A 25,629-nucleotide genomic window follows, 5' to 3' on the forward strand; every position below is an offset into this window, starting at 1 on the left:
CTTGGGAACATATAACTTTATTGGAAAGTCTCTTTTTACTGGGTATGGTCAGTCATTAGCAAGTACTACACGTGGCTCATAGACTAGGCGTGTTATAAGTTGCTGAAAGAGATGATTTCTCGAGGAAACACAGCTTTGGGAGTTACCCGGCAAAAATGTGCTTAATAGCCTCGTTCATAGGGAGTAACGCGGATAATTTTCGAGGCTCCACTGCAGATTCAATGTAAAATCCTCACGTGCACCACTCTGTTTCCTATCCCTCTAACTCTTCAATCTATGATTCAATCAACTCAAAAACCTGAATGGAAAACACAACGATAAAACACACTTTATTAATTTGTACACACACATGCATGCAATGCCATGCACATACATTGTTAATCCAGCCACACTTAGACAGTGGAGCTTGGCAAGAATAGTGAGGAAGCCACATTTCAGAAAATAGCCGTGGCTAAAACAACCCTACCTCGAATCTAATGACTGCATGATTTTGCGGTGCAAAGATAATGCTCTTGTCTGCCAAACTACACCCAAAACGTCACATCCGGCCGTAATAAAAATAAAAACAAAAACGTATATATCACATATAGTTAGGGGCAGCCAGAACTGGCAGGTATACATTTCAGGGCAAGTGTGGTAGTATAAACAACTATAGCTAGCAATCCATGCCAAACCAAATGGCGGGTATATTGAGGTGGCCGTACTTCAGATAGCCAGAATAGCGAGAGTCGATGATACTGTACACACATAATATACTTTATACCCACCTCATGATAGAGTTCTCCTCCGTGGATCATTCAGATCACCACAGTCTTGTGTAGTCAGAGAGGGAGCTGATTTTAGAGGCTCTGCCTTCAGTTGAGAAAGCTACTGTAAAGGTTTCTTCACAGGGCACTTGCATTTCCTCCACAAGGAGATTAATAACCAGCCAAATAGCACATTCACCAATGCTAGTATATACATCAGTGTTGTGATGATTGAGGGGGAAAATGAACTGCACTGCACTTGTGAAGAGTTGAGAGTAAGGCTTCCACTGTCTGTTTGTACATCAACGGTTATGATTTAAAGTTGAGCCGCTTACACCTTTTGCATCATCACAACACCATGACATCAGGAAAGAGAGTTAACAGTCTCTGATATAGAGGGACATCCAGCCACCATGTATAACTGCAGTAACACACTCGTGCTCCAAGGAGGTCCACATACCTTTTCCACTTTGCGCATGCGCGGTTCCCTACATTACGTCAACGTCATAACAATACTTATGTTACAAACACCGCTTGCCATACGCGCGCGTGTGTGATTTGCAGCTAATGCTTTGTTCTCGAGTTATGCTTAGTTTTGCTCACTTGGAATGCCATCATTGCAAGAGTGAGAAGAGAGCTGCAAGGCTCTGTTGACTTGCAGCCATTAATTTTAGACTTGAACTTTTGGCATCCATCGTTTTTAACATCAATCATCGTTGATCATTACTCACTATTTGAATTTCCCTGTGATTCTGGATTCTACACGCAGCAAAATAAAAAAAGCTAGCTTATGTTATGTAGCTTTGGCACCTCTCTCTCTCTCTCTCTCTCTCTCTCTCTCTCTCTCTCTCTCTCTCTCTCTCTCTCTCTCTCTCTCTCTCTCTCTCTCTCTCTCTCTCTCTCTCTCTCTCTCTCTCTCTCTCTCTCTCTCTCTCTCCTCTCTCTCTCTCTCTCTCTCTTTCAAGCTTTCATCCATATGAGTCATCTGACACTTCCATGTCATGCGCATGGATGGACTGTGTATGCCTGTGCTAACACTGTATTAGGGAGCATTACTAAATAGCGTGAACAACTAACACCAAAAACATTTGCAAAGTACATGTGAATGACGTTGTAACGGATTGTAGTCATGCACTCGCTGAATTTCTTGCTTTTTTTGCTTTTCTTGGCCAATCCTAGCAACGTTTCACATTGCAAATGTTTTTTTAGTCCGACGTATTGTCACATGCATGTTTCTTATACCCTACTGTACCGAGATTACGCCCACCCTAATTGCATGCTACAAATTAAGCAGATACAGGTGGGATGGACTTAATTTTGAAAACCAGTAGTTTTGCCTCGAAATTAAGTCCTCCCAGGTGTTGGCCTCAATTATGCCCACTCAGTAAATTTTCTGTCTGCTTCTGAGGCCTGCTAGCTCTTGAAATACAATGAATATACATCAATGGTAGCTAAGTATAAAGAAAAGTATCAGAAGGTTGGTCTTCAACAGGGATTCAGAGGATTGTCCTTGTCTCAAATGGGCGCGAGCCCTGAGACTCGTCCCATATTAGCGAGTACCGAATATCCGTGTGTCTGTCTGTCTGTTTGTTTGTCCCAGTCAGTTTAGCATGACGGTCGCTGCATTTTCTAACGATCATTTATACCGGCAAGCAATTGGCAAGACATTAATATTTCTACTGGATGAAACTGATACAGCTCAACAACTAAGGCAATAAGCAATGGCGTTTCCTATGCCATATCAAACACACTATATGCTGGCAAGGCTAAGAGAAGTTTGACAACAAGTATAGGAGCTAATATAATGAGACAGAAGCTTTGTCTGTCGTCAAAAGGTTAAAGAGATCTTTAGGAAACAGCAAGTCGAGCAAGTCGAACAAGTGATTACTACTCCTATATACAACTTCTTTTTGCTAATGTTCGCCCCACACAATGCTTCCAGCATCCCCTAGTTATTAACTCGAGGCGCGCTGCGGCGCCACTGGTTACAGTAGTTGGTCTGTCTGTCTGTCGGTCTGTTTGTGTATTCTGAGTCTACTCACTCGGATATGATATATAGCACTGTGTTTGTACCATGGATAGCCTCAACACAACAAGTAGTAGTTTTAATGTATACTTACCCTCACATATCACATATGCAGTCAATCTATATAGAGCTAGAGCTAGAGAAGGACAATCTTCAAGTGCTGCCAAATGTGTGTCCCAGTAGACTAATAATGGGCGTTGACATTAATAATTTGGTAACATGGTCCAGGGCCAAACAACACTGAAACAAGTTCATGTTGCAAGTCTCTCTGCTCTGCTCGCACCTCTAAGCCTTGTCTTCTAGCCCCCACCAACTGGATACACTGGTAGCCATAAACTGGAGCCATTGCCGGCTGCTCTTAAGCCTCCTGACTGCTCTACTACACTTGAGAAATACCCACTGTGGATATGAGGCCATTAGAACAGATGCCACAAACATCGCCTACAGTGGTGAGTGCATATTAAAATAGGAGTGTAGGTAAATAGTTCCTGCAATAGTCTAAGCAGAACATGCACTGTATAAATGCAAACACTGCAAATAATTATATTTTATATATAGATATTTCTGTAGTTAATGAAATATCAAGTGTGTCATATTAACTAGCTAGAGCTATAGAGAAGGTGCAAAATACTTTGCAACATTCTGTGGAATTATTGTAATCCTAGTGTAAATTTTACCACAAGGTTCTTCATTAACAGGAATGTTTTGCAAATCTATAATGATTCTTTAACGAGCAATTCAAATTTGAAACTAAAAAGCTGTACATAGCTTTGTAGTGCGATGGGTTACCTTAATTGGTGCAGGTTTGTGTTGGTCAGTGACCTCCCCCATTCTGAATTGCATGTATTTATAGTGTCCTATTCTCCAGCAGTGAATATCGCATGCTATCAATACATGTGGTCATTGCTTGTTTAGATTGTGTGAAATTGTTGTTTTGTCCTCATCCATTTATTATATTAATATACAGTTAGCTCAACCATAAACACCCTGGCACATGTATGTCTAATATTAGTGCTCTCATTCTCAAGGCTTATTTTAAGGTTTTAATTGAGTTGTGCATGTAATTTAATGACAGAAGCCTTATACCTTTACAGCTGTTGGGATGCTATTGCAAACTGTTGTGATTTTTTATAGTCAGCCTTGTTTCCATAGTCACTCATCAATAGTCTCACGATGTACCAGGCCATATTGAACTAGTTGCCTCTTTGTTGCCTCAGGCTTATTTGTCAGGTGCCAAACTGCAGCTAATTTAAAAGGAACTTTCACTATGTCGGTGTAAACTATAATAATGCTGTTCTGATTGTTCGTTTCAATGGCTCCTTAGACTTTCCTATAGGCAATGCTGTTACAGTAGGTTGACACCTCTATGTCCTGGAGATTGAACTATGAGGATTTAGTCTATACCTTATAGGCCCTCTGTAATCACTGGCTTCTATCCTTCCTCTCTTGGTGATGACTTCAGTTTGTTTCACACTGTGTAGGTCAGTGCTGTGTATTCAGCATTAGTGTATAATGAATCACAGTACAATAGAGCTTCTAATTGCTTGTACATGTACCCTCAGTCACTAATTAAATGCACACACAGTTACAGTTAGTTGCGTATACATTGGATTGTTTACTCATGATTATACTGTGTATTGTGAGAGACTTAATTACTCAGAGGGCATGCAGTGTGTAACAGTAGCTAGGGATGACCTGTGTACCTACACATTGTACTCATCACAGTGTCTGTGTCTACATTCCCAGGGTGTGTGTAATATCACACTACACCTTCCGAGTAGGTAATATTATGTGTTCCTGTTTTCTATTTCAACCTAGTCTTCCTGGTACCCCGCCTTTCTAACCATCAGCAAAGCACGTAGCTACTATTCGTACTACAAGGTTTGCTTTATAAGCTTAATATTACTACTAGTACAAGATCTGAGCATACTCCCGTTATTGACTCTGACTCTTTTGATGCTCTTTGAATATCATATATGTGGCTTCTATAAACCCCTTTGTGGTATACAGCGAAGGCTGTGGGGCCCAAACACTTATGCAGCTTCTTTAGAGAGCAGCCCGTGTATGGTCCGTCAACTTATTAGAATTAGAATTATCTTCATGAGTACTCTTGTAGACACAGCATTTGTTAGCTCTTTGATAGTGTACGTGCTTAGGTCAATGATTTCTGTATCTGTATGATTTTTCCCTTCCTCACGGCTATTATATATACTGTATTGCATGCATGCATACCTATCTCATCCTTGACATTTCCTACTTGTAACCTGTTGTGCAATAAAAATGTGCGTATAATTGTGTGTACGGTAGGTAGCTGTTGTTCTTCGTCCGCTTGAATTGTATCGCTTTCCGAGAATTGTTTGTGTTTAGCAGCTAGCCACTTGGAAACTGTTGTTGTCAGCTATGATACAAGGCTCAAGTATACATGTACTGAGGGTGTATGTTATTATAATATAGTCTATAGTACACAATATATGTACTTCTCATGAGCTTAATTACTACCTGTGAGTGAGAGATTTGAATTCTGCATAAACATCTCATGTGTGGCAGTAAGTCAATAACTGCTGGTGAGGCAAATTAAATTAAAAATTAACTTGTTAAAATCCCCTGTGGCATTTTCCAAGGTTTGCATTTCCACAGGTGCAGTTTTATTGCCTATAATAATATGATTAAGGTACCAGTTTGTGGCTTTACTGTACATGTACATGGAATATTGTTTTGGGACAGAGGAAAGAAGCTTCTGTTGTTGAAGTGTGTTTTGATTCCAGCATTCCAGTTGACCTCTAGTAGCTCTGCGTGAACTCTGCTCCTACATGTACTAGTATTACCTCCTCTTAGTAAGCCATGAAACTTCCAAGATACTTATTCCTAGAACAATTTGTTTTGATACGACACCTAAGCTGTGTAGCAGGGAACTATGAGCTGTAGTTTCAGTAACTATAGATTGGGATATAATGATGTAATAAATACTAGCTTTAGTTAGCCAATGAAAATATGGGATCTACTGTACCAAAACCATTGTTAGTTTTTCTCTCCCCTTACCTTAATGGGAAATTAATGATTTATTGATTGTTTATGTACACCCTATACTTGGCATTCTGTCATACACTCCTGGTTAGAGTAATCACACACTTGAGATTGATTGTCATATTTCTGTGTGGGCCTGAATGCCCTAATGAGGTGTTGGTTACTGCACCATTCACTGGGTCATTAGCTACACAAACCTTTCTCTATAAGGTGTTGATAAATGGTGTGTGCAGTCATGAAAGACAGGTCATAATGAATAATAGTCATGCCCTCTGTGGGTGGGGGAGTGATGGGCCTGCTGCCTGTATGCCCAGATGGTGGGGGTTGCTAAGGCCTGTATATAGAATGTGTGTATATTCCACTGTAAATACTAACTAGGTTATAGAGTAAAGGATGGAAATTCAAGCTACATGAAAATCCGGACGATATAGCACGACGGCTAGCAAAAACAGAAAGAGCTATGCAGAAACTAATTTGACACATAAAGAGAAACATACCTTGTAATCGATCTGGTGCGGTATCAGCTTCACAGCTTTCTTCATAATGAGGTAATGAGCATGCAAAAATAAACGTGCGATAATTGCATTTTCGGAGAATGCGATGCAATTTCGAGTTGAGCTACTTAGAGCATCAATTAGCTAAATCTGAGTTTGCCATCAGCTTTTTCATGTCCACTTTACTCCGGATCAACCTTTAGCTGAGCAGAAACAGCTGCACTGCTGCACAAAACTTGCTGAGAAGTATTCGCACAAAAACTGCTAGGTCAGCATTAATAACTACAAGTCTATTATCGAGGGCTAGCCGCACCTTGCTGTTGCTATGGTATTAATGCTGACCTAGCACTTTTTGTGCAAATACTTCTCAGCAAGTTTTGTGCAATGAAATGGAGAGCTTATAAACAGGGTACGCCATGTCACGTTTTCACTTCCTCCCCTCCTCAGATGCTAATGGCGTAGTGTTCCCTGATTTCAGCGTCACTGCCAGCCCCTCTTCTCCCTGTACACTCACTTCAGATGTTAGCTACTTTATCAGTGAGCTCAACTTCGAGGCTAGCGCTGGAAATATCCTCATTGGAGCAGCGTAAGTATATATCATATCATGTGCAGTAGCTACCTCTCTTTTCTAGGCTCTTACAATTAACTCACAACTTCTGTGCTTATAAATGTATTGGTAATTTATGTATTGGTGTACACAGTCATGATGTGATTATGATGTTGTGTCTAGCTACTAGTTGGATTAGAGTCTACTATAAGCAACTGCTGAGCACAATCACATGAAACAGTACTTTAAATTGTGTTTTTATAATGCCCTGCTGTTTCATAGCATGAATATCTTTAGCGCTCTCTCACTGGTTATTATAACAACTGTATACTTATTAATGTATTATGGTTTGAGAGATGGTACAATATGGGGAGTGTTGTGTATAATGTATCGATTCTTTACTCTACAGGAACAAGCTCTACTTGTTGAGCAATAATCTCGTCTGTCTGGATGAGTTGGTATGGGATGCTGCACCAGAGAACACACTTCAATGCTCCATGGTCAACAGCGCTGACCAGGTAAGAGGGCAAAGGTTAACTGTGGGGGTGGGTTCCATGTACTCTATACCACAGCATTTTATGGCATCATGGTCTCGTTCATTAGCGAACTCTTGTTAATGTACCATATATTGTTCAATTGATCATGAAGTTAAATTTATCAGATACCCTGCTACATGCATGTATTGTAGTCCTAGTGCCCTGGCCAGCTGTTTCCTCCTGTGGCTTGTTACTTAACAAACAAACAAACAGCACATGATTGTGTTTATTATCCATTGCTCTCTCTCTCTCTCTGTGTCGTGTAGACACGCACATGTCAGAACCACATTAGATTGTACAAGGCAATTCCCATGGAAACGAACCTTGTACTCGTGTGTGGGACGGAGGCTAGTATCTCACCACCGCAGTGCAGGACTATTGACGTGAGTATAACATAACTGACAGTACGGGTGGGTTCACAAAGTTCAATTGACCATGGAGCGTTTTTATTGTGCAGTAATTTGATCTAGTAATTGGAGCTGGTGTTTGTGTACAATCGTAGTTGATTGTCTTTCAGTAGCCATAACTTTAGTTTTGATTATCCAATTTCAAAATGTTTATAATTTTCTGAAAGCTTAGAAAGAGACCTTTCAAATGATGTATTTCAATCCAAATTTTGGATGGGGCCCTAATTTGTCATTTTTTGGCCTTGGACCATGGGCTATTTATTATCCATGGTATCACCAAATTGGCAAATGATTTTATCTCTCAAATATTAACATTGATGGTACCATTTGAAAGGTCTCTTTCTAAGCTTTCAAAAAATCAGAAAATCGTTGAAATTGAATATACGGAATTCAAGTTATGGCAGCTGGAAAGAGTCCCCAAACCATTAATTTTAAGTACACTTCCCAGTATATTTGTGAGGTACACTAATTGATACGTCCTGTGTACAGGTATCCAGCAACACGCTCACAGCTGTACAGGGTCCGGTGGACGCTGCCAACGCCATTGTTAGTTACTCTCCTGAGTTTGAAGGATTTGGAGAGTTCATTCGAAATGGTAAGTTTCCTACGTATGCATGACTTATAATAATGATAGCCCTTTGATCTTGCAGTTAGTTTAATAATTATAATTATATCAATTTATTACATGTGATATTATGGTGTGTACTTAAATGCACAGTATGTATATTATCGACCCCTCAACTGACCCCTGACCCCTACCTTACCCTCTGCAGATACCACGGCGTATTTTGGTGTTGGTTTCTACCAAGGTGATCGTGGAGTGGGGCGTGACTATCAGATGGCCTTCTATAATGTCCAATCTCCCAGTAACGGACCTTTGAGCGTGGTCACTAACATCATCACCAGAGTACACGAGTCATGGCTCAAATGTAAGTACATGCATCACCTGACCTCAGTTAGTTTGATATAACAAATTATCCTAAGTAATTACACTGATATTCGTATAGAAGCAATGATCAACCCCCTCCCACACACACACACACACACACACCTACGCGCAGCACCTGTGACGTTTGTGGACTACTATCGTGCTGACTACCTACCCCCCACAGTGGAGGTACTCAGTGTGTCCGGTGGGACCCCCCGCCCTGAAGACTACCACTTCTACTTTGTGTTCATTAGAGAGAACACGGCCAGTGGCACTGAGGTAGAGTAGTTAGTCTGTCTCCTAGGGGAGGACCCTGTAATTAGTCTGTCACCTGGTCCCTGTAGTTAGTCTGTCCCGTGGGGGAGGTCCCTGTAGTTAAATTCACGTACAATACGTGTACAAAACAGCTTTTCATTCCTAATTATGTTATTCTATCAGTATAAGTACATGTAGCCTTGTAACTGTCAAGTATATATGCATGCAGTCTCCTGGGGGAGGTCCCTGTAGTTAATACATTAGCACAATACAGGTACAAAGCTTTTCATTCCTAATTATGTAGTATAGCTATTGTCAGTATATATACCATTTTCAACGTTGTACATGTAACTGTCAATATGGTGTATATAAGGACTATTGCGTGCATGTACTGGTCCACAATGGTTGGGATGATATATAATGATGATGTAATGATGATATGTATTTCTCTTGTATAGGTTATACACAGTCAAGTTGTGAGAATCTGCCGTGTAAGTTGATACCACTGGACATGTTTAGTGAGAGCGTGTGTGGTGACTCTCAACTCAAGTAGTATGATACCTTCCGATCCCTGAGATCGAAGCAATTTTAGAATGTGAATGGTACACGGAGGAAATACATGAAATGCCTATAACTATACGTATGTTCACGGTTTACATGTACGTTGATTCGTGTGTATCATTCCATAGCAAGTAACACACACACGCCCACTCCACACCTCACAGAATGACCCTGGAGTGAATGGTTTCTTCTCCACCTACATGAAAGCACGCATCTACTGTATGATGTTCATCGGTGCCAACGACTACATCTACAACAATATTGACAGTGTGGCATTTAACGAGGGTGGTCGCCATGGCGAGGGCGAGACCTGGCAGAAGACCATGTACGGAGCATTCTCTGGACCACTGTGAGTTGTTGTGCAAAATTATAGTGGCAAAGTCGTTTATGTGTACACAACTCAAAGCATCTACACTGTACATTATTATTACGTATTATACAGATGCCATTATAGTAAGTAATTTGGTACAAGAATAATAATACGAGTCGGTATTAAAGTCTATTTGTGTTGAGTTTGACCTTCATAAAGTTGTCATAACTTTGTTATACTTCACTGAAATTCAAAGTTTTATATACCATTGGATTCCTTGTTAAAAAGCGCTTCTATCTATATGCTGTAGAGCTGGTAAACTCCAACCAGCTAAAAGTTAGCAGTTTCCAAGTAGAAGTCCCAGGCATACTTGTCCACCACATAAAGCATAAATGAATCCATAATTGACCACATAACTTCCGGGGGTTGAACTCAATGCAAATAGACTTTAGTTTAATGTGCTGCAGTTTGCAACCTGCATTGACTGTTTATGATGTTTGCCAGGACAGCCTTTACTAATTATACGTACATACATGTTAATCTCTATTGTCTCGTATTGTGCACATGTCAATGATGGTTTGCTCACATGTGCTGTACAGTATTGGACCCGAGGGCTCAGCCGTGTGCGTGTACCCAGCAGAGAACAGCAGAGAGACCGACGCCATGGCTAGCTTCAATCAAGGCATATTCGATATCTTCCGGGAAGATCTGCTCACCACTGACGGAGTAGAGAAGCAAAATGTCTATGTTGAGGTATGGTCATTTGCATGGTTATGGTTACCGTGTAATAGACCAAAATGTACGTTCGTGTAGGTAGACCATTCAATTGAAAAGTTCTGCAAATGTTTTGAGTCAACTTTTTACTCCCGCCCACACATTCCCACCCACTCCCCTCCCACCAATGTCTCAATGTACTGTATTGTGTGTGTTGTGTGTAGTGTGACCCTGCTGGACGCATAGAGGCTGCGTCACTGTACGTGGACATTATTCACAACATTGAGCAGATGGGAAACAACCCGCTACTCTTTCTGGAGGGAATTACGTGAGTACACACAGTGTTTTTAGAATTAATAACCCTTTTCCTAATAACATTCTTGGTAAAGAGTATCCATAGCTAAAAATCAGTTGTGAAGTACAGGGTGATGATATCTGGTAAAAGGTCATTATACTAATAACTGGTAACTGTCCTCCAGTGTGACGAAGATGGTTGTGGACAGTGTGTGTGTTGTGAGGAGCAGTGATTCCACTCAGTGCGTTAATCAAGACGTCCTAATCCTGGGCACAGGTGTGTACTATCTCAGTGTACTACATGTATCTCTGTGAATGATTTCTAGTAATTATAGTTATTGACGTCCCCGAGCTATTGATTACACGGGTGATACATGTACATGCAGTTGAACATCTTTCAACAGCCATAACTTGAGTATCGTTGATCCAATGTCAAAAATTTTATAATTTTCTGAAAGCTGAGAAAAATACAGTTTAAATGATGTGCTCCAATCCAAAATTTATTCAGGGCCATAATTTGTCATTTTTCGGCCTTGGACCATGGGCAATCCATGGTATCGCCAAATTGGCAAATAATTTTTCTCCTCAAGTGTTAACTTTGATTACACCATTTTAAAGGTCTCTTTCTAAGCTTTTAGAAAATCATAAAATCGTTGAAGTTGGATCCACGGAATTCAAGTTATGGCAGTCCCCAAACCATTGATTACACGATAGACAGTGGGTACATGTATAACTTATGCCCCCTCCTTTGCAGATGACATGAAAGTGATGAAGGTTGTGTTTGCGACTGTAACGGCTGGTCAGACGACCCCAGTGTACTCTGAGATCATCAGTGTGAGTGTACATGTACAGGTACTGTATGGTACATTGTAGGACTAGATCTGCTTGTGTGCAAAACTAGAGCATATCTCACATATACACATGTATAGTAGTAGTAGTAGTCTATTTAGCCCGAGGGAGTCTCGTCAGCTGAAGTCTTCCTGAGAGCCATACACATACCTCCACTCCCTACACACCCACACCCGCCCCCTCATACACACACACACACACACCCCACACACACAACAGTTGGGAAGTGGAAACAGCTCTGAAGATATCCAAGCGTTACGTATTGAGGAAGTGGGCTCAGAGAAGAAGATATTCGTTAGTACCCAATCGGAAGTATACCAACTACCAATTGAGAGGTGCTCCAGATTCACAAGCTGCAGGTACATAAGAAGAGAAAATGTCTAAATCGTTTGTTTGAACAAATGCATCCAGTCTTAGTGACCACAACTCGTAGCTCTTTGCATTGCTGTATTGATTGACTTGGTTAATTGATTACGTGTTTTAACTCTTCGTCCTCCAGCACTTGTGTGGGTGCACGTGACCCGCACTGCGTGTGGCACGCTGGCAACAATGCGTGTGAGAGGAACCCACTGTCTGCCGTGGGATCAGCCACCGGCACAGTCCCACCAGGGTACGCAGTACTGTGCATGTAGTACCATACAGTATAGCTATGTACGGTGTATATACCTCTTTTTATTGAACACAACTACTTTCATAATGCTTTACAGTTACTGTACGAAGATTGCAATTAGATAGTTATATTTGACTCTGTTCGTATTAGTTAGTGGCTTGTATGGCTGCATGGCTCATTCATTGTATGTTTATAGCTCCTGTTCTCTCTTCACAGTATTTGGCAAGATATTCACGATGGCATTGCTCCTGACTGTACAAGTGAGTTGCGTTGAGTAATCATACCACCAAACTAGGCCACACCTCTGAGCTACTAAATCAATATTTGAAATGTGTATATTGACCTACATGTATACCCCCCTCCATCATACCCCCCCCCATTGACCTACATGTATACCCCCCTCCATCATACCACCCCCCCTCCATTGACCTACATGTATACCCCCCATCATACAGCTGAAAGATTCCCAAAATCAGATGGGGGGGAGAGTTGTCTTTTAACTGCCATAACTTCAGTAAAGTTGATCCAATGTCAAATATTAATTTTTATGATTTTCTGAAAGCTTAGAAAAATACCTTTCAAATGGTGTGTTTCCACACTACCGTCACACTACCGTACACTAACGTCACACCACGGCACACTATCGTCACACTGATTTATGGTATAGTTGGGCGGAGTCCAACCACTTGCAGTGGTTGGGTCTCACGACAATAATTATACGTTTTTGTTCCAACTGCAAAAAACTTGCAGCCCAATCAGATTGTTGCGTTTCAAGAGAGAAACCTTACAGCTCAATTTAGCTGACAAGGCAAGATGGCTCACTGTATTTCTCCAGAGATGCAGCAACAGCATGAACAGCTCCTGCCAGATATCTAGGCTACTAGAAAAGAACCATGGTCTATCTTACTATCTATAAATGAAGCTTGAACAGTAGATTCTTTGTATTAAAAGGACATGTCTTTTGTTTTGAGTTTTGGTGTACTAAGATTAATTTGGACAAAACCTGTGTTATGTGTGCCTTCTCTGGTAATCAAACATCTTTTCCAGAAGCCTATAGGGTAGTCTTATAGCTCTCTTTGTGCTAGATCTAGCTATTATGAAAAAAGGTTATTTCTGCCTCTATTAAATCTTGTTTTACAGGCTAAAGTATCCTTCCACTTTCTCTAAGAACCTGAGGTCTTTCTTGCACCCTAAAACAGTTATAGTTATAGCTACTGATGGTACCACTTGAAAGGTCTCTTTCTAAGCTTTCAGAAAAACATAAAAGCTGATCTCTGGTAGCAGTTGTCTAGTGTAGCTCACCTCAGAAGAACATCCAGTCCACAGATAGATCTATCTAGACATTGTACTCCCTTGCCTCGATTTTAGACCCCCTTGGAATCGAGGCTATTTCAATGTCTACCCAGTCCGAGTCCTATTCTCGAATACACAACGCTTCGCAGGGGGTTTTCCCCGGAGATAAGAGGTGGGGCTGGTATGCAGCTCTCTAAAGGCATGGTACCAGATCGGTGTAACCACGGTTCCCGGGGTGTGGTGAGGTACTAGAGTTGTAGATGATCACTCCATTGGCTGGTACAGTGAGGTCAGGACAGGTGGCTGTGGAAACAGTACAATCTATCAACCATCAACACATAGTGGAACTCATCTTGACACTGTTCCACTCCAGGTCCCATCATTCTGACAAACTCTGAAACCCTCTCCAGTGACAGTGTAGCCATTTTCACAAGTATAGGTAGAAACGCTATCAACAGGTCTGCTGCCAGCAGGTCCATCAGTGTAGGTAATGCCTCCATTAAATATCGGTGGTAAATCAGAACAAGTTCCTGAAATAGTGAACATCACATTCAACACATAAACTGCACAAATTCAGATCTACTTACCTTGACAAATTGGAGCTAACCCACTCCACATTCCATCACTCCTGGTGCTGCCTCCATTGAGAGTGTAGCCAGTGTCACAGGTGTAGGTGACCACAGTGTTCTCACCCAGCGTCATGTTAGAGTAGGAGACCACTCCATTGGTGGGGGGAGTGAGGGACAGACACGTCAGTGACACCACTGTGTACAGATGATATTGGATAAGGTAATCATTGTGCAATCCACTCACCCAGATTAGCACAGAGGGTCATATCTCCTCCAGTAGTTGGTACAGTACAACAGTAGGACCCGGTTGGAGTGAGGGGGTTGTTGGGAGATACTCTACGGTTTAGCACGATGACCTGGGTGGCATTCCTCACAATGTAGAACTGCTGTCCAGCACTCAATGCTGCAACATTGCCCACTACCTCACTCCCATCAGGATGCGTCCACTGTCCCAGTATTCCATTACCAAAGTTGTCGCCACCACTTTTACAGCAGGTAGTGAGGTCACTGTGACAAGTGAGAGATGGAAGACCACCCTGGGCCCCCTCTCCAATGGTAGTGATGAGGATCTCAGTATTGTTAGTGGTGATGCTAGGACCAGATCCCAGAGTCAGGTAGACTTGTTTAGTGATACAAGATAATAAATGTATATTGACTACAACCAAGTTCAAAGCTCATACCTAGATCTACTAGCAATCATTATCACAGGATTACCTTGCTGTCCCCAGCAGGTAGACACAACACACAGCAAAAGCAGCAGAAACTGAACACCTTGAGTCTTCATTGCATGCATCTCTCCACTACTCTAGACACAGTTGTCTGTTTGGAAGTTGTTTCATTAATGATCTTTACCCACCAACAGATTCCCTAAGTATGCTGTCATTACCACAGCATCAAGATCATGTGAGAGATGAGGTCGAGAACACACAGAAATGAAGTCAGCTGTAATTAGTGGTCATGGTATGGTAATGATTAATTTAATTTGTGGTATCATTTCTCATGCATGCAATATGTTCAACTTGACTTGTGTTGATGAATTTATCAACATCACTTTTACACCGTTTTGCATGTAGCAGAAAATAAATAATGTGCTCAAAAACAATTAAAAAGGTTAAAACGTCTCTAACTATTAAACTAACTAAAAGTGCACACAGCAGCATAATTATGCTATAATTCCACTACTAACCGAGTACAAGCATGGCTACACTGATAATAGCCACCAGATAGCTGGCTACCATTCCTTGTGCAGCATTGGACGGATCAAAGGCAAGCTTCTCATAAAACAGCGACTGGGAGATCCTAAAATCACCGCACTTGTTGATATCATCAGGGGGTGGATTGTGACGGCTCTCCACTTCATTGATCATCACAGACATGCCCTCGAGGAGATCGGGGACAATATGGCAATGTAGGAACCAAAGACCGGGATTATCGGAACGGAACTGAAGCACAACGTAACCTCCACCGGGAACAATCACAGTATCCTTACGAAGTGTTTTATTGGATATCTCGAAAGATGGTTTCATGCCCACAGCCCAGGATGGGTTGCTGCACAACCTCATCACACACGATGTCTTCTCTAGGGCCTTCTAGAAACCCAGTATTATTATTGTAAGGTCCGTATCCAACATCAACCACGTGGAATTGATGGCCATGCAAATGGAAGGGATGACTGGAAGCTTCACCTTCACGCACGTCTTCACCAATAGCACTGAGAACAATACGTATTGTCTTGTTGAATGAAGTGATTTCCCTCATGTGTGTACAGCTGCATGGTTGCTCATTAGGGCATGGTGTCTGGAGGTTACAGAATTGTCCTGGTAAGAGGTCATCCTTCTGTGTTAGTGGAGGGGCCGGAGGTAGCCTCATGTTACGGCCATTTAGAGAGTCATGATCGGAGCCAATATTGAAGAAGATCTCGCAATCTTGACAATCAGGGTCTAGTTCGGCCTCAGGCATTTGCTCGCTCGGTGTTGCTTCCAATCTCTTCAGTTGGTGGGCATTGATGCAGCTAGTGTTGTACGAGGAATGGAAGCTCAGGAATGGTCAATTTACAGCCACACATCCACTGATATCGGCACACGTTGAAGTGTTGAACGGAATAGAGTTTTGTATGATCATCTCGTAGTCAGTAGATCGAGGTAATTGCTCCGGGCTCTGTCTGTAATGGAGTATGCCCTTGGCTAGATTACCAGCTGGAGTGTAGGGTGGACCAGGGGAGTCCAGATCAACCTCCAGTGTCTCTGCACGTATCCAGTAATCACTGACATCATCTCGTGGTTTCTGTCCTTTCACAATAAAGTCGTATCTTTCTCCGGTGTGTATAATGAGGAACTGTGTCTCCACTGGCTCTATGAGGCTACCATCCGTACTAATCACAGTCAAATTATGCTCATCAATGGAAAACTTGAGAGCATACAAACTCTGAGCTCCCACTAGTCGAAAACGATACAATCCACCGTCGTTGCGAATATTGAATATCTCCAATCGTGTTTTGTTGTACGGTACATCATTGTGTCGTCCTTTACCGTTGATAAGTCCGGACCAAAATGGTATATCGCTGACCTCCAAACCGTCTGGCCCAGAGGAAGCCTCGTAGGCTGTGTAGGGGGTCCCTGTTTGCTCGCTGGGGGGTAGGGGGATGTCCCCGAATGGCTTGTCAGGGAAGAACTCTAGTCCTCCTGTGAATAGGTCGAGTGTAGTTCCCTCCGCCCACGCGTGCAGTTGGATAGTCTGAGTGCTAGGGTCGTCAATAACAGGGGCACCCAAAGCTCCCTCAAGCAATAGACGCCTTTCTACGGACTCTCGAATAATTAGACCACCAAACAAACCGTCGGCTTGTTGCTCCACTCTGTGGGAATGGTACCAGAACATTCCAGTCGGCGCGGCTTCAAAGTAATATCGAAATGTTTCATAGGGGCATTGAGTAACCAAGACAACGCCGTCCATCCACGGGGTGTTCCTCATATCCATACCATGCCAATGGATTCAAGTGCTCTCTGTGATCAGTCTATTGTTAACACTGACAATCACCTTCTGTCCCTCGTACACTATAATAGTAGGGCCTGAGGCTATCCCATTGATGGCAATGAATGGTCGATAAGTACGACCATCAGCTGTGAATGGAACAGTGCATTTAACAGAGCCAAAATCTTTGTTCAATGTTACACAAACGTGGTCAGGATCAGTGTTTAATGGTTTCAAATGTCCAGAGGCGTTGAAATAATACGAATTCCCCTCTTCTTCACGGAACTTGAATGCTTCTCTCTGCTCTATTGGGTTGGAGTAGACTGGGTTGCCCTCCTCCACTGTGTAGCTGGTGAAGGTTTGCAGCTCTTCTATAACTAGCGTGAAGTCACATTCATCCGCCTCTTCTCGACACTCACACACACGACGTTGGACATCGCATTGGACATAGTCACGGTCAATGGTTTGGGCGTACGTTGTTGTCAAGGTAACAGCGGCCAGTAGTGTATCATCTCCCATACAGTTAACTGCCCTGACTTACCCTCACTGACCAATGGGATGATTATGTACAGTGTTGAATCCACTAACAGCAGACCATTCGGATCTAGTGCTGTACACTCCTGCAACCCTGGCTACACTCTCACTGGAGGTACTCTCATTGCAGGTACCACCAGGTTCTGTGAGACAGGAGGAATCTGGGGTGGGTCAGCTCCAACTTGTGTAGGTTAGCTCTGTAACTCTTGTATAGTTTGTGTTCGTGAGTATACACATGTAAACCCAAGGATAATTTCTGGTTGTGAAGTAAACGTAATTATGTTGAGGATCTCACACCCCACACAGTGAACACAGGACCCACTGATCCCCCAACCACAAATTCTCCACCCACCACCTGCCCTGACTTGCTCCCAGTACTGAATAACGGGATTATCATGTACAGTGCTGGATCCCCTGACAGCAGACCTTTCGGCTCTACTGCTATGCACTCCTGCAACACTGGCTACACTCTCAATGGAGGTACTGCTACCAGGACCTGTGTGACTGAAAGGAGATGGAGTGGGTCAGCTCCAACTTGTCAGCGTAAGTGAAACTATCTCATAACTGACATAACCTTTTCGTTCAAAACTTGACATATGTTTTTGTTGTCAATAAAAAAAATTATATACCCTAATTAGGGTTTCCATAGCGCCATCCTATAACACCCACACACAAATACCGTATAGCGCGAAATTTTCGAGGGGCTTAATTTTCGCGGATTTCGTGGGTTGGAATTCTACACGAAAATTAAGTCCACGAAAAGTGTTCGTTAATAAGAATTACCTGCTATCATGCAAATATTTAAAGGCGTGGCTTCCGGTAAGCAGTCATTCCGCGAACATTGTGCAACGAAATGGCTTTTAGAGGCCAATCCACGAAATGTAAGTGCCTCGAAAATTTCGCGCTATACGGTAATTGTTTTTCATCTTTTCGCTATCTAGTCCCACGTAGATGGTCCAATACCAACCAAATTTGGTACACAAGACAACTATGTACAGTACTAAATCCAAATGAATTCCTTTTTTAGATACATACCCTTTCCCGGCTTTGGACGACATATGTCGTCCTTGCTACCGATATTTTTCAAAATTTCGTTGTGCGGGCTGTGTTGAGCTATGCGCACGCTGTAGGTACCAGCACATGCGCATTGAGCTGCTCTTTCACATGGTATTTTTAATATCTTGCCTCGAGGTACCCTTTGTGCAGTACTGCCGAAAGAAAAGTGACCGTTTGATGATGACTTTAAGATCTTTGTAGTACAACCTCATTGAGGTTTTAGAGCTGCTAGACAGTGAGAATGTCGATGTTTATGGCCTTGGACAGTGACTGGGATCATAGCTAGCTAAGAAGCTATCTCAAGCTAGAGAATAAAGAGCCTGAGGAGCCTGAAGGTGTCGGACCAAGTTTATGGATCTGGTAAGTCTACAGTAGCATCTGTTAAAAAGTTTTGGCAGATCCTGATCGAACCATGTCACCGTGAGAACATTGAGAACACTTACTTAGTGTCTATAGTCACTTTGTGCTTTCATACAATATTGTTTGTGTACATAATTGTGAATGTTTGTAAACAATCGCTAATTAGTTGGGGGTGGTCAGTTGCTAGGTAACGATGATGATGTCATGGTACCCCCGGTGTCTGGGCTACCTGTAGGAAATAGTTACGAGTCATTTCAATGTATGGTTCATGAGATGGATTTTTAAAGCAAAATGTGTATTTATTCTGTATTTTCTTGTTTTAATGAAAGGGTTAAAGGTTGATAATCACATTTTTTTGTCATTTCAGTCGATTTGCAAAAAATCTATCTTTATGAAAACTACGCAAACTACGCAAGCAATTGAAATCAAACCTGGCCTAAACTAACTGTGATAATAAATATGTTAAAATAAAATGAATCCCTTTTTGAGAAAGAGCGATTGCATTTAAAAATAAGGCTACTCAAAAGTCAGTCATTCTCACCCACACGCCTATGAGATTTATATTCTTTCCCAAACTTTTTGACTTCACTCTCCATCTCTCTTCCTGGTAAGCTGCCTTTTAAATAAGAAAACATGTAGTTTCTGGACCTCTGAATATAGTTTTTGATAGTTTCCTTTGGAATTAAATCGAGAGCTTTCGGAAAAGTTGAGCGGAGCGAATCAAACCTGTAATCACAATAAGCTCTTGTGTATCGCTTGGCGTGTCCCCATACACGCTCAATACCGTTGAGCTCGCAGTGGAACTTTGGAACAAACAACACAGTGTGCCCTTTGGCCTCCAGCTTTTGGTGCAAGGCACTTTTCTCATTTTTGAAATCATCGTGACAGCTGAGGATAATTTTCATATCCTCCAATTTTAGGGTAGCTGTGTTTATGCCCCTTTCCTCCAGTATCATCGCTGCCCCTTTAGGTGTGCCATCGTCCATAACCATCTTTTGTGGTCTACCAGCCCAAGTGGTGTCTCTCATAGCTGGTTGTTTACCGCCTGGCTTCCTGCTCAATCGTGAAACCACCAATGCATCATGAGCGTATGCTGTGTGCCCACACGAGTGGTCAGTGGTCAAATACCCAAACATGCTTGTAGACACGAGGTGGGTACTTGGCTTCGGCTATCTTGAAGGCTTTATCAATCTGAACCATAAATAAATCATTGTTCCAATAGCTCTCTTTGGCTTTACCATATTCAAAAAAAACACTCTCGCAGACTTTTCAATGGTGGGTTCAACTTCAAACCAGTTTTGAAACATAGAGTCCGACAACGCACAGTAGCCATCCCTCTCCTCGTTAAAATCAGACACCATCAACCCTGACCCTCTTGCCTTTGGTTTGATGACCTGCATAGTGTCATCCTTCCACATAGACACCTGGTCATCATTAGCATTAAACGTGTTCATCATGAAACCAAAAAATGGTGTTTTCCCAGTTCTGGTCAAGAGTCACGTCTTTTAGCAGGTCAGCTGCCTCTTGGTTCGGAGCATTGGAGGCATGAAGAAATCCAAGGGCACTCATTTGTTTCAGAAATTTTTGTAGATATTTAACTACGTCTGCTCGCTCATGCCCATCGTAATAAATGCCTTTAGTTATCCTCCTCACTTTGAAGCCCATATCGTGCAACCAATTTCTTGCTACTTCTACACTCTTTGTGGGGCTCCTGCCTCAAGAGTTGAGTTTGGTAAAAGCTCATCATTGACCCATGAGCAAAATGATCTTGCTGTTAAGTTAGGAGCTCCTTTTGGAAATGCATTCTCTCGAGTACAGAGTGGCCTCCTCTGTTAGTTGCTCGTTTTTGGCAATTGCGTTTGTATGATTGTATTTCCCCCTAATAAACTTTGGCAACTCTTCTTCATTCTTCAGAAATTCAACTCTCCATTTCTGGATTGTCTTGGCGTTCCTTTTTAGATGGGAAGCAATAATCTTGGAAGCTGGCCCAGTAAGAAGCTAAAAGTCCTGATTTAAGATGTGGAAGAGAAGGAGACTGAGCGAATAAAGATCTTCTCTGGGTAGAGAGCTAACCCAATCGGCAACAAACTCTCCAGTAGAGCATCAGGATCATTTTTCAGTGCCTCATCGGGATCAAAATCTGAGTCAGAGTCTGAGGTAGCACTGGAAGTTGATGGCTGGCCCATGAGAGATTGATCGGAGAGATGAGATGAAGAAGTATCAGTGTTGATAGCGATACTTGATACAGCAGCCTGCTGAGCAGGCCTTTGCCAGTGTTTCACTCTTGAAGTTTTGAGATGAGCTCTTTGTTTCTTCAGTTTTTAGGCATATTGAGCAGCAGAAAGCAAAGGAGCAACAGATATGTACAGATGAATGCATGCAACAGCACCTTTGCAAAACTCACTTATTAATTATGCGTGGGCGGAAACAAGGATGTAATGATATTTTAGGCCAATCAGTTTGCATGTTTAGCTCAGCTGACCCTAGCAATAGTACATGCTCAGAATTGCTTGCAAATTGTCTCTAATTTTAGGCAACAGAGTAATATTTCTTTGTTGCTCTATCTCAAAGCAGAGGAGGGAGGACACGATTAACCTTAGCTCTAATTAGCTAATTATCGCGACCACATTCTTTAAACGATTCATCTTTTCTTTCTTTATAACCTCTACATATTGGACACAAGAGCTAGAGCCTTTTCTCCTACTGGAGGTACCCCTATGGCCAAGTTATCAGGACCTGAAGGTAATAGGACCTATAAGAAGCACTTCAAGTACTCCTATCTCTAAGATCCCTGTGAGAAGCATCCCAGGCACTCTGATCTTGTCTCTGTGAGAAGCACTCTTGATCCTGGAGACAGGATCCCTATGAGGAGCACCCCAAGCACTCTTGTCTCCAAGATCCCTGTGAGAAGCACCCCAGGCACTCCTGTCTCTGTGATAAAGCTGCAACATGGAATTATTTAGTTCAGAGTGTCTCCAACATGAAGAACATCAATGACACTAACAGTCTCAGCTTCTAGCACCCCTTTATGTGTATGGTTTGCTCTGTGTCTGCAAGAATTGCCTGTCACTCATACTACAGTACTGTTCTGTATGTCCCAATATGTAGAGGTTATAAAGAAAGAAAAGATGAATTGTTCAAAGAATGTAATTAAAACAGGGGCGTAGCTTAATGGTTTCCTAGTTGCCCAGAAACCCCCTTGCTTGCTGAAAAATGGGTGGGGCTGATCATGTGCTGAAGACGACGAGTAGACCACGAGTAGATTAATATCTAGTCTGTATTTATTGTGCCTATTAGTTACCTTTTGCAATCCAAAATAAGAGACCAAGATCAGCCCAGTTCCTCTACTACTGCTCAGAGTCAGACTCCAGACTGTATTTTACAGTGTATACTGCTAATGGCTGGAGACTAGCAAGAGTATGGATTGATATCTAGCCTGGATTTATTTCAATGCCTATTATTAATACTAGTTTAGCTTCTGCAATCCAAGATAAGAGACCTGATTGTCAGCCCAGTTCCTCTACTGCATGCTCAGACTCCAGACTGCACATGTATATGCAGTCTCACCACAATCTGATTGTCAGCCACAAACCACAGAGCTCATGCCCACTATCAATACATCCGGTGCCGTATATGACACCTGACCCTCAATGCCAATGGTACTGATCCTGGTAGTACATTTGTACTTACAACTATAAAATTTAGGAGATGAGGCCGAGGAGAACTGAAGCTATGGTGTAACCGGCATAATTAAGGGGCGTGGGACCGGAAGTGGGCGTGGCCTCAATTTTTCGGCGCTATTCCTTCAGAAACCCCTTTAGTAAATGTCTAACTACGCCCCTGTAAAAGGTCGCGATAATTAGCTAATTAGAGCTAAGGTTAATCGTGTCCTCCCTCCTCTGATCTCAAAGGATATGTAAGGTAAAAAAAAAACCACCTTGTTGCACTGTATAGAGTGATCATAGTATTACACCACAGCTAACAACTTAACCACAATAACTATGCATACATGCATGGTCAGCAATATTAGTATGGTATTTCTTATAGCACTCAGATGCCTAGTGGGAACCTATCAAGAAGAGTTGTCCACTGGAGAGAGTGCTTGTGTGCCTTGTCCTGGAAACAGTGTCAGCATTGTTGAAGATAGTGTGGAGTGTACCTGTTTTCGTGGCTACTACAGGACAGCATTGGAGGGACCAAATATTCCATGTTCAAGTAAGATTCTGTATAATAACTGTTGTTTGGAAGTACATACATGCAAGTGGTGTTCAACACACTGTATTACGATTTATGAAATATTTACCAACATGACAATCTTGTTCATTGATGCCGTATAGTTCCTCCGAACAACTGTAAGAGTTTGCAAGTAGTTGCTGGGAGGACTCGAGGTAACACAATCACTGTGCGTTGGGAGAGGCCAGAGATTACTGGGAGAGACGACTTGTACTACAACATATTCTACTCTGAGGACAACCAGACCTTCACTCAACACAACAGTAGGCCGTATGTCAAACAAGACTCCCTGGTGGACTATTCAGTGTCTGGTCTGCAGCCACTCACCAGCTACACCATCCGAGTGATCCCTGAGAATGGAGTGAGCAATCAGGAGGAGGGAGGGCAGAGCAGGAGCTGTGAGGTCTTTGCCATGACTGGAGATATAAGTGAGTGGACACTTGGACTGATTGTTACCATTCTTGCATTTTATTGATCTCGAGGAACAAAATTGTAGAGCTATTCCCTTTGCAATTGAATTGCCCATAAATAAAATTAAGAGGGTTTTCTATGAATTGAATTTTACCACGTTTCTAGCTGTGCGTGCGCTCTCTGTGTGGCCATAGTGCAGAGCACCATTTATGACGTTGCATGCATTCAGTAAAGCGTCAATAGTATAAATAGTTAAAAATTGGAGACTTCTTTTCAGTTGGCTGAAATTCTTTAATTAAGTTTACCTCCCTGCCTCAGGGTCTAATGCCCCCTCCCTGGTGATCGGTTTCTGCACTGTTGTGGTTTGGACCACGCCCATAAGATCGTATGGGAGGATCACTGGCTATGACGTCAGGTTCATTCCTCAAGGGTCTGGTTCAGATCTGATGGTGTCTAAAGGAAGAAGAGAACTTTTCCACGCAGTTGGAGATACTGGGTTAGTCACCACTGACAACGTCATGGTACAGGTATATATAAGACTCTAAATCAGTCTGTAGATTTATAAGTGATGCAATACTAATGTTCAGGTGAGAGCAAAAACGTCAGCTGCAGAGGGGAGGTGGAGTGAGCTGGTGCCACTGGGTGAGTTTATATTGCGGAAATTTAATGTCACACAATCACATAATTATGTATGACATTGCCACAGGTTGCAGGAATGCTGATGGTTTCACTGGCCCTCTATGAATGAATCAGACTTCCGATTAATAACAATCTAAGTAAATTTCTCAATTTATACTTTACTTCTTGTGAAGAGCTGGTATTCCTCATGTTATAAATGACAGATACATTTACAGCTCAATTTACAAGTATATACTAGACTAAGTACGTAATATTGGATTTGTACCCAGAACAAGGCTGGTTAGGAAAGAAGAATTCTGTGTTCCCGAGGGCTACCAGCTTTCAGCCTGATGTACGTGCAGCTTGTGCACCCACTGACTGCATGCTGGCACATAATAATGTGGTGTGATATATATTAGTGTGAATTAAAAATGTCGGCACAGTCTAGTTACATGTCACTGTATAAAATCATAGATAGTAGAGGAAGGGGATTGGAAACACAGGCAATTAGCACTATTTCACACCGACCGTCCTAGCCTCGATCCAATGCAGCCCCTCTCACTAGACAAGGGGTCGGACACTTTGGATTGTGCATGGTGTAGACTACAAGATCTAAGATTTAGCGGGATTTAGCAAGAAGATTTACAGATTTGCCCAGATTTACCTAGATTTTGGAGATTTAGCAAGATTTGCAGAGATTTACTCGAGATTTAGTGCTGTAAATCTAGCTAACTTGTAGTATAGTCTATATACAAGGTTTACATAGCAAGTATAATAGACAACATACAGTCAAGCATAATCACTATAACATTATTTTCACAAAAAACAGATACATCTATAGCTATAATAATTATTATACATACTTCAGTGCACGATGCATCGTTTGCAATACCACAACTCGGGAATTTTAGTGTTCACTTCAAGGCATTTTCTGTGAAACCAACCCCCAAGTGGGCAACTTGTCCCATATCACAAGCTATCATTTTGGTTCCATCATCTGGACAGCGACAATATAGCAATAGATATCAATGTTAATGATAATTTGCTTTGAAGCCCCTCTCTTCCTCCTCTCAGGTCCCACTGGAAATGGTTTAATCTTTTCATCTTCAATGCAGTGAAGAAAATGGTTTCTCATAGAAGGTTGTATGAATGTGACGCCACTTGGGTCCTTCCCAAATACCAGGTGTGTGGCATAGGCTATTGAAAACAACCCACAATCTGATGCCCCCCCCCCACTGCTTTGGCAGTCTAATGAAATGTTTACTTGAATTTAGCAACTTTGCAAGT

General features: G+C 42.1%; 3 protein-coding genes across 9 annotated transcripts; 1 reads left to right on the forward strand and 2 right to left on the reverse strand.

The window, feature by feature from the left end:
- Positions 1-2,122: 2,122 nt before the first annotated feature.
- LOC135335464 (semaphorin-4B-like) lies at positions 2,123-25,557 on the forward strand. Of its 7 annotated transcripts, XM_064530964.1 has the most exons (25): positions 2,137-2,223; positions 2,888-2,941; positions 3,001-3,221; positions 6,738-6,876; positions 7,247-7,355; positions 7,640-7,756; positions 8,270-8,375; positions 8,554-8,709; positions 8,842-8,987; positions 9,422-9,454; positions 9,689-9,873; positions 10,434-10,587; positions 10,773-10,876; positions 11,028-11,119; positions 11,597-11,676; positions 11,911-12,050; positions 12,191-12,301; positions 12,518-12,561; positions 17,795-17,854; positions 17,971-18,207; positions 23,128-23,295; positions 23,418-23,741; positions 24,043-24,251; positions 24,312-24,366; positions 24,431-24,583. In XM_064530964.1, exons 5-25 carry the CDS (start codon positions 7,335-7,337, stop codon positions 24,466-24,468), a joined length of 2,580 nt encoding a protein of 859 aa, XP_064387034.1. In that variant the 5' UTR covers positions 2,137-2,223; positions 2,888-2,941; positions 3,001-3,221; positions 6,738-6,876; positions 7,247-7,334; the 3' UTR covers positions 24,469-24,583. The 7 variants fall into 7 exon arrangements, with proteins under 7 accessions (XP_064387036.1, XP_064387033.1, XP_064387037.1 ...); XM_064530966.1 differs by adding an exon at positions 25,417-25,557 and having other exon boundaries at positions 2,123-3,221; positions 24,431-24,500; XM_064530965.1 differs by lacking the exon at positions 2,888-2,941 and having other exon boundaries at positions 2,144-2,223.
- Positions 14,227-14,952, reverse strand: LOC135335468 (uncharacterized). Its single transcript, XM_064530973.1, has 2 exons — positions 14,878-14,952; positions 14,227-14,782 (listed from the first exon to the last, which is right to left on the reverse strand). Exons 1-2 carry the CDS (start codon positions 14,945-14,947, stop codon positions 14,388-14,390), a joined length of 465 nt encoding a protein of 154 aa, XP_064387043.1. The 5' UTR covers positions 14,948-14,952; the 3' UTR covers positions 14,227-14,387.
- Positions 15,208-17,628, reverse strand: LOC135335467 (uncharacterized). The gene has a single exon (XM_064530971.1). It carries the CDS (start codon positions 17,134-17,136, stop codon positions 16,210-16,212), a length of 927 nt encoding a protein of 308 aa, XP_064387041.1. The 5' UTR covers positions 17,137-17,628; the 3' UTR covers positions 15,208-16,209.
- Positions 25,558-25,629: the final 72 nt, after the last annotated feature.

Source organism: Halichondria panicea, chromosome 4 (genome assembly GCF_963675165.1).
Source record: "Halichondria panicea chromosome 4, odHalPani1.1, whole genome shotgun sequence".
Classification (NCBI taxonomy): Eukaryota; Metazoa; Porifera; class Demospongiae; order Suberitida; family Halichondriidae; genus Halichondria; species Halichondria panicea.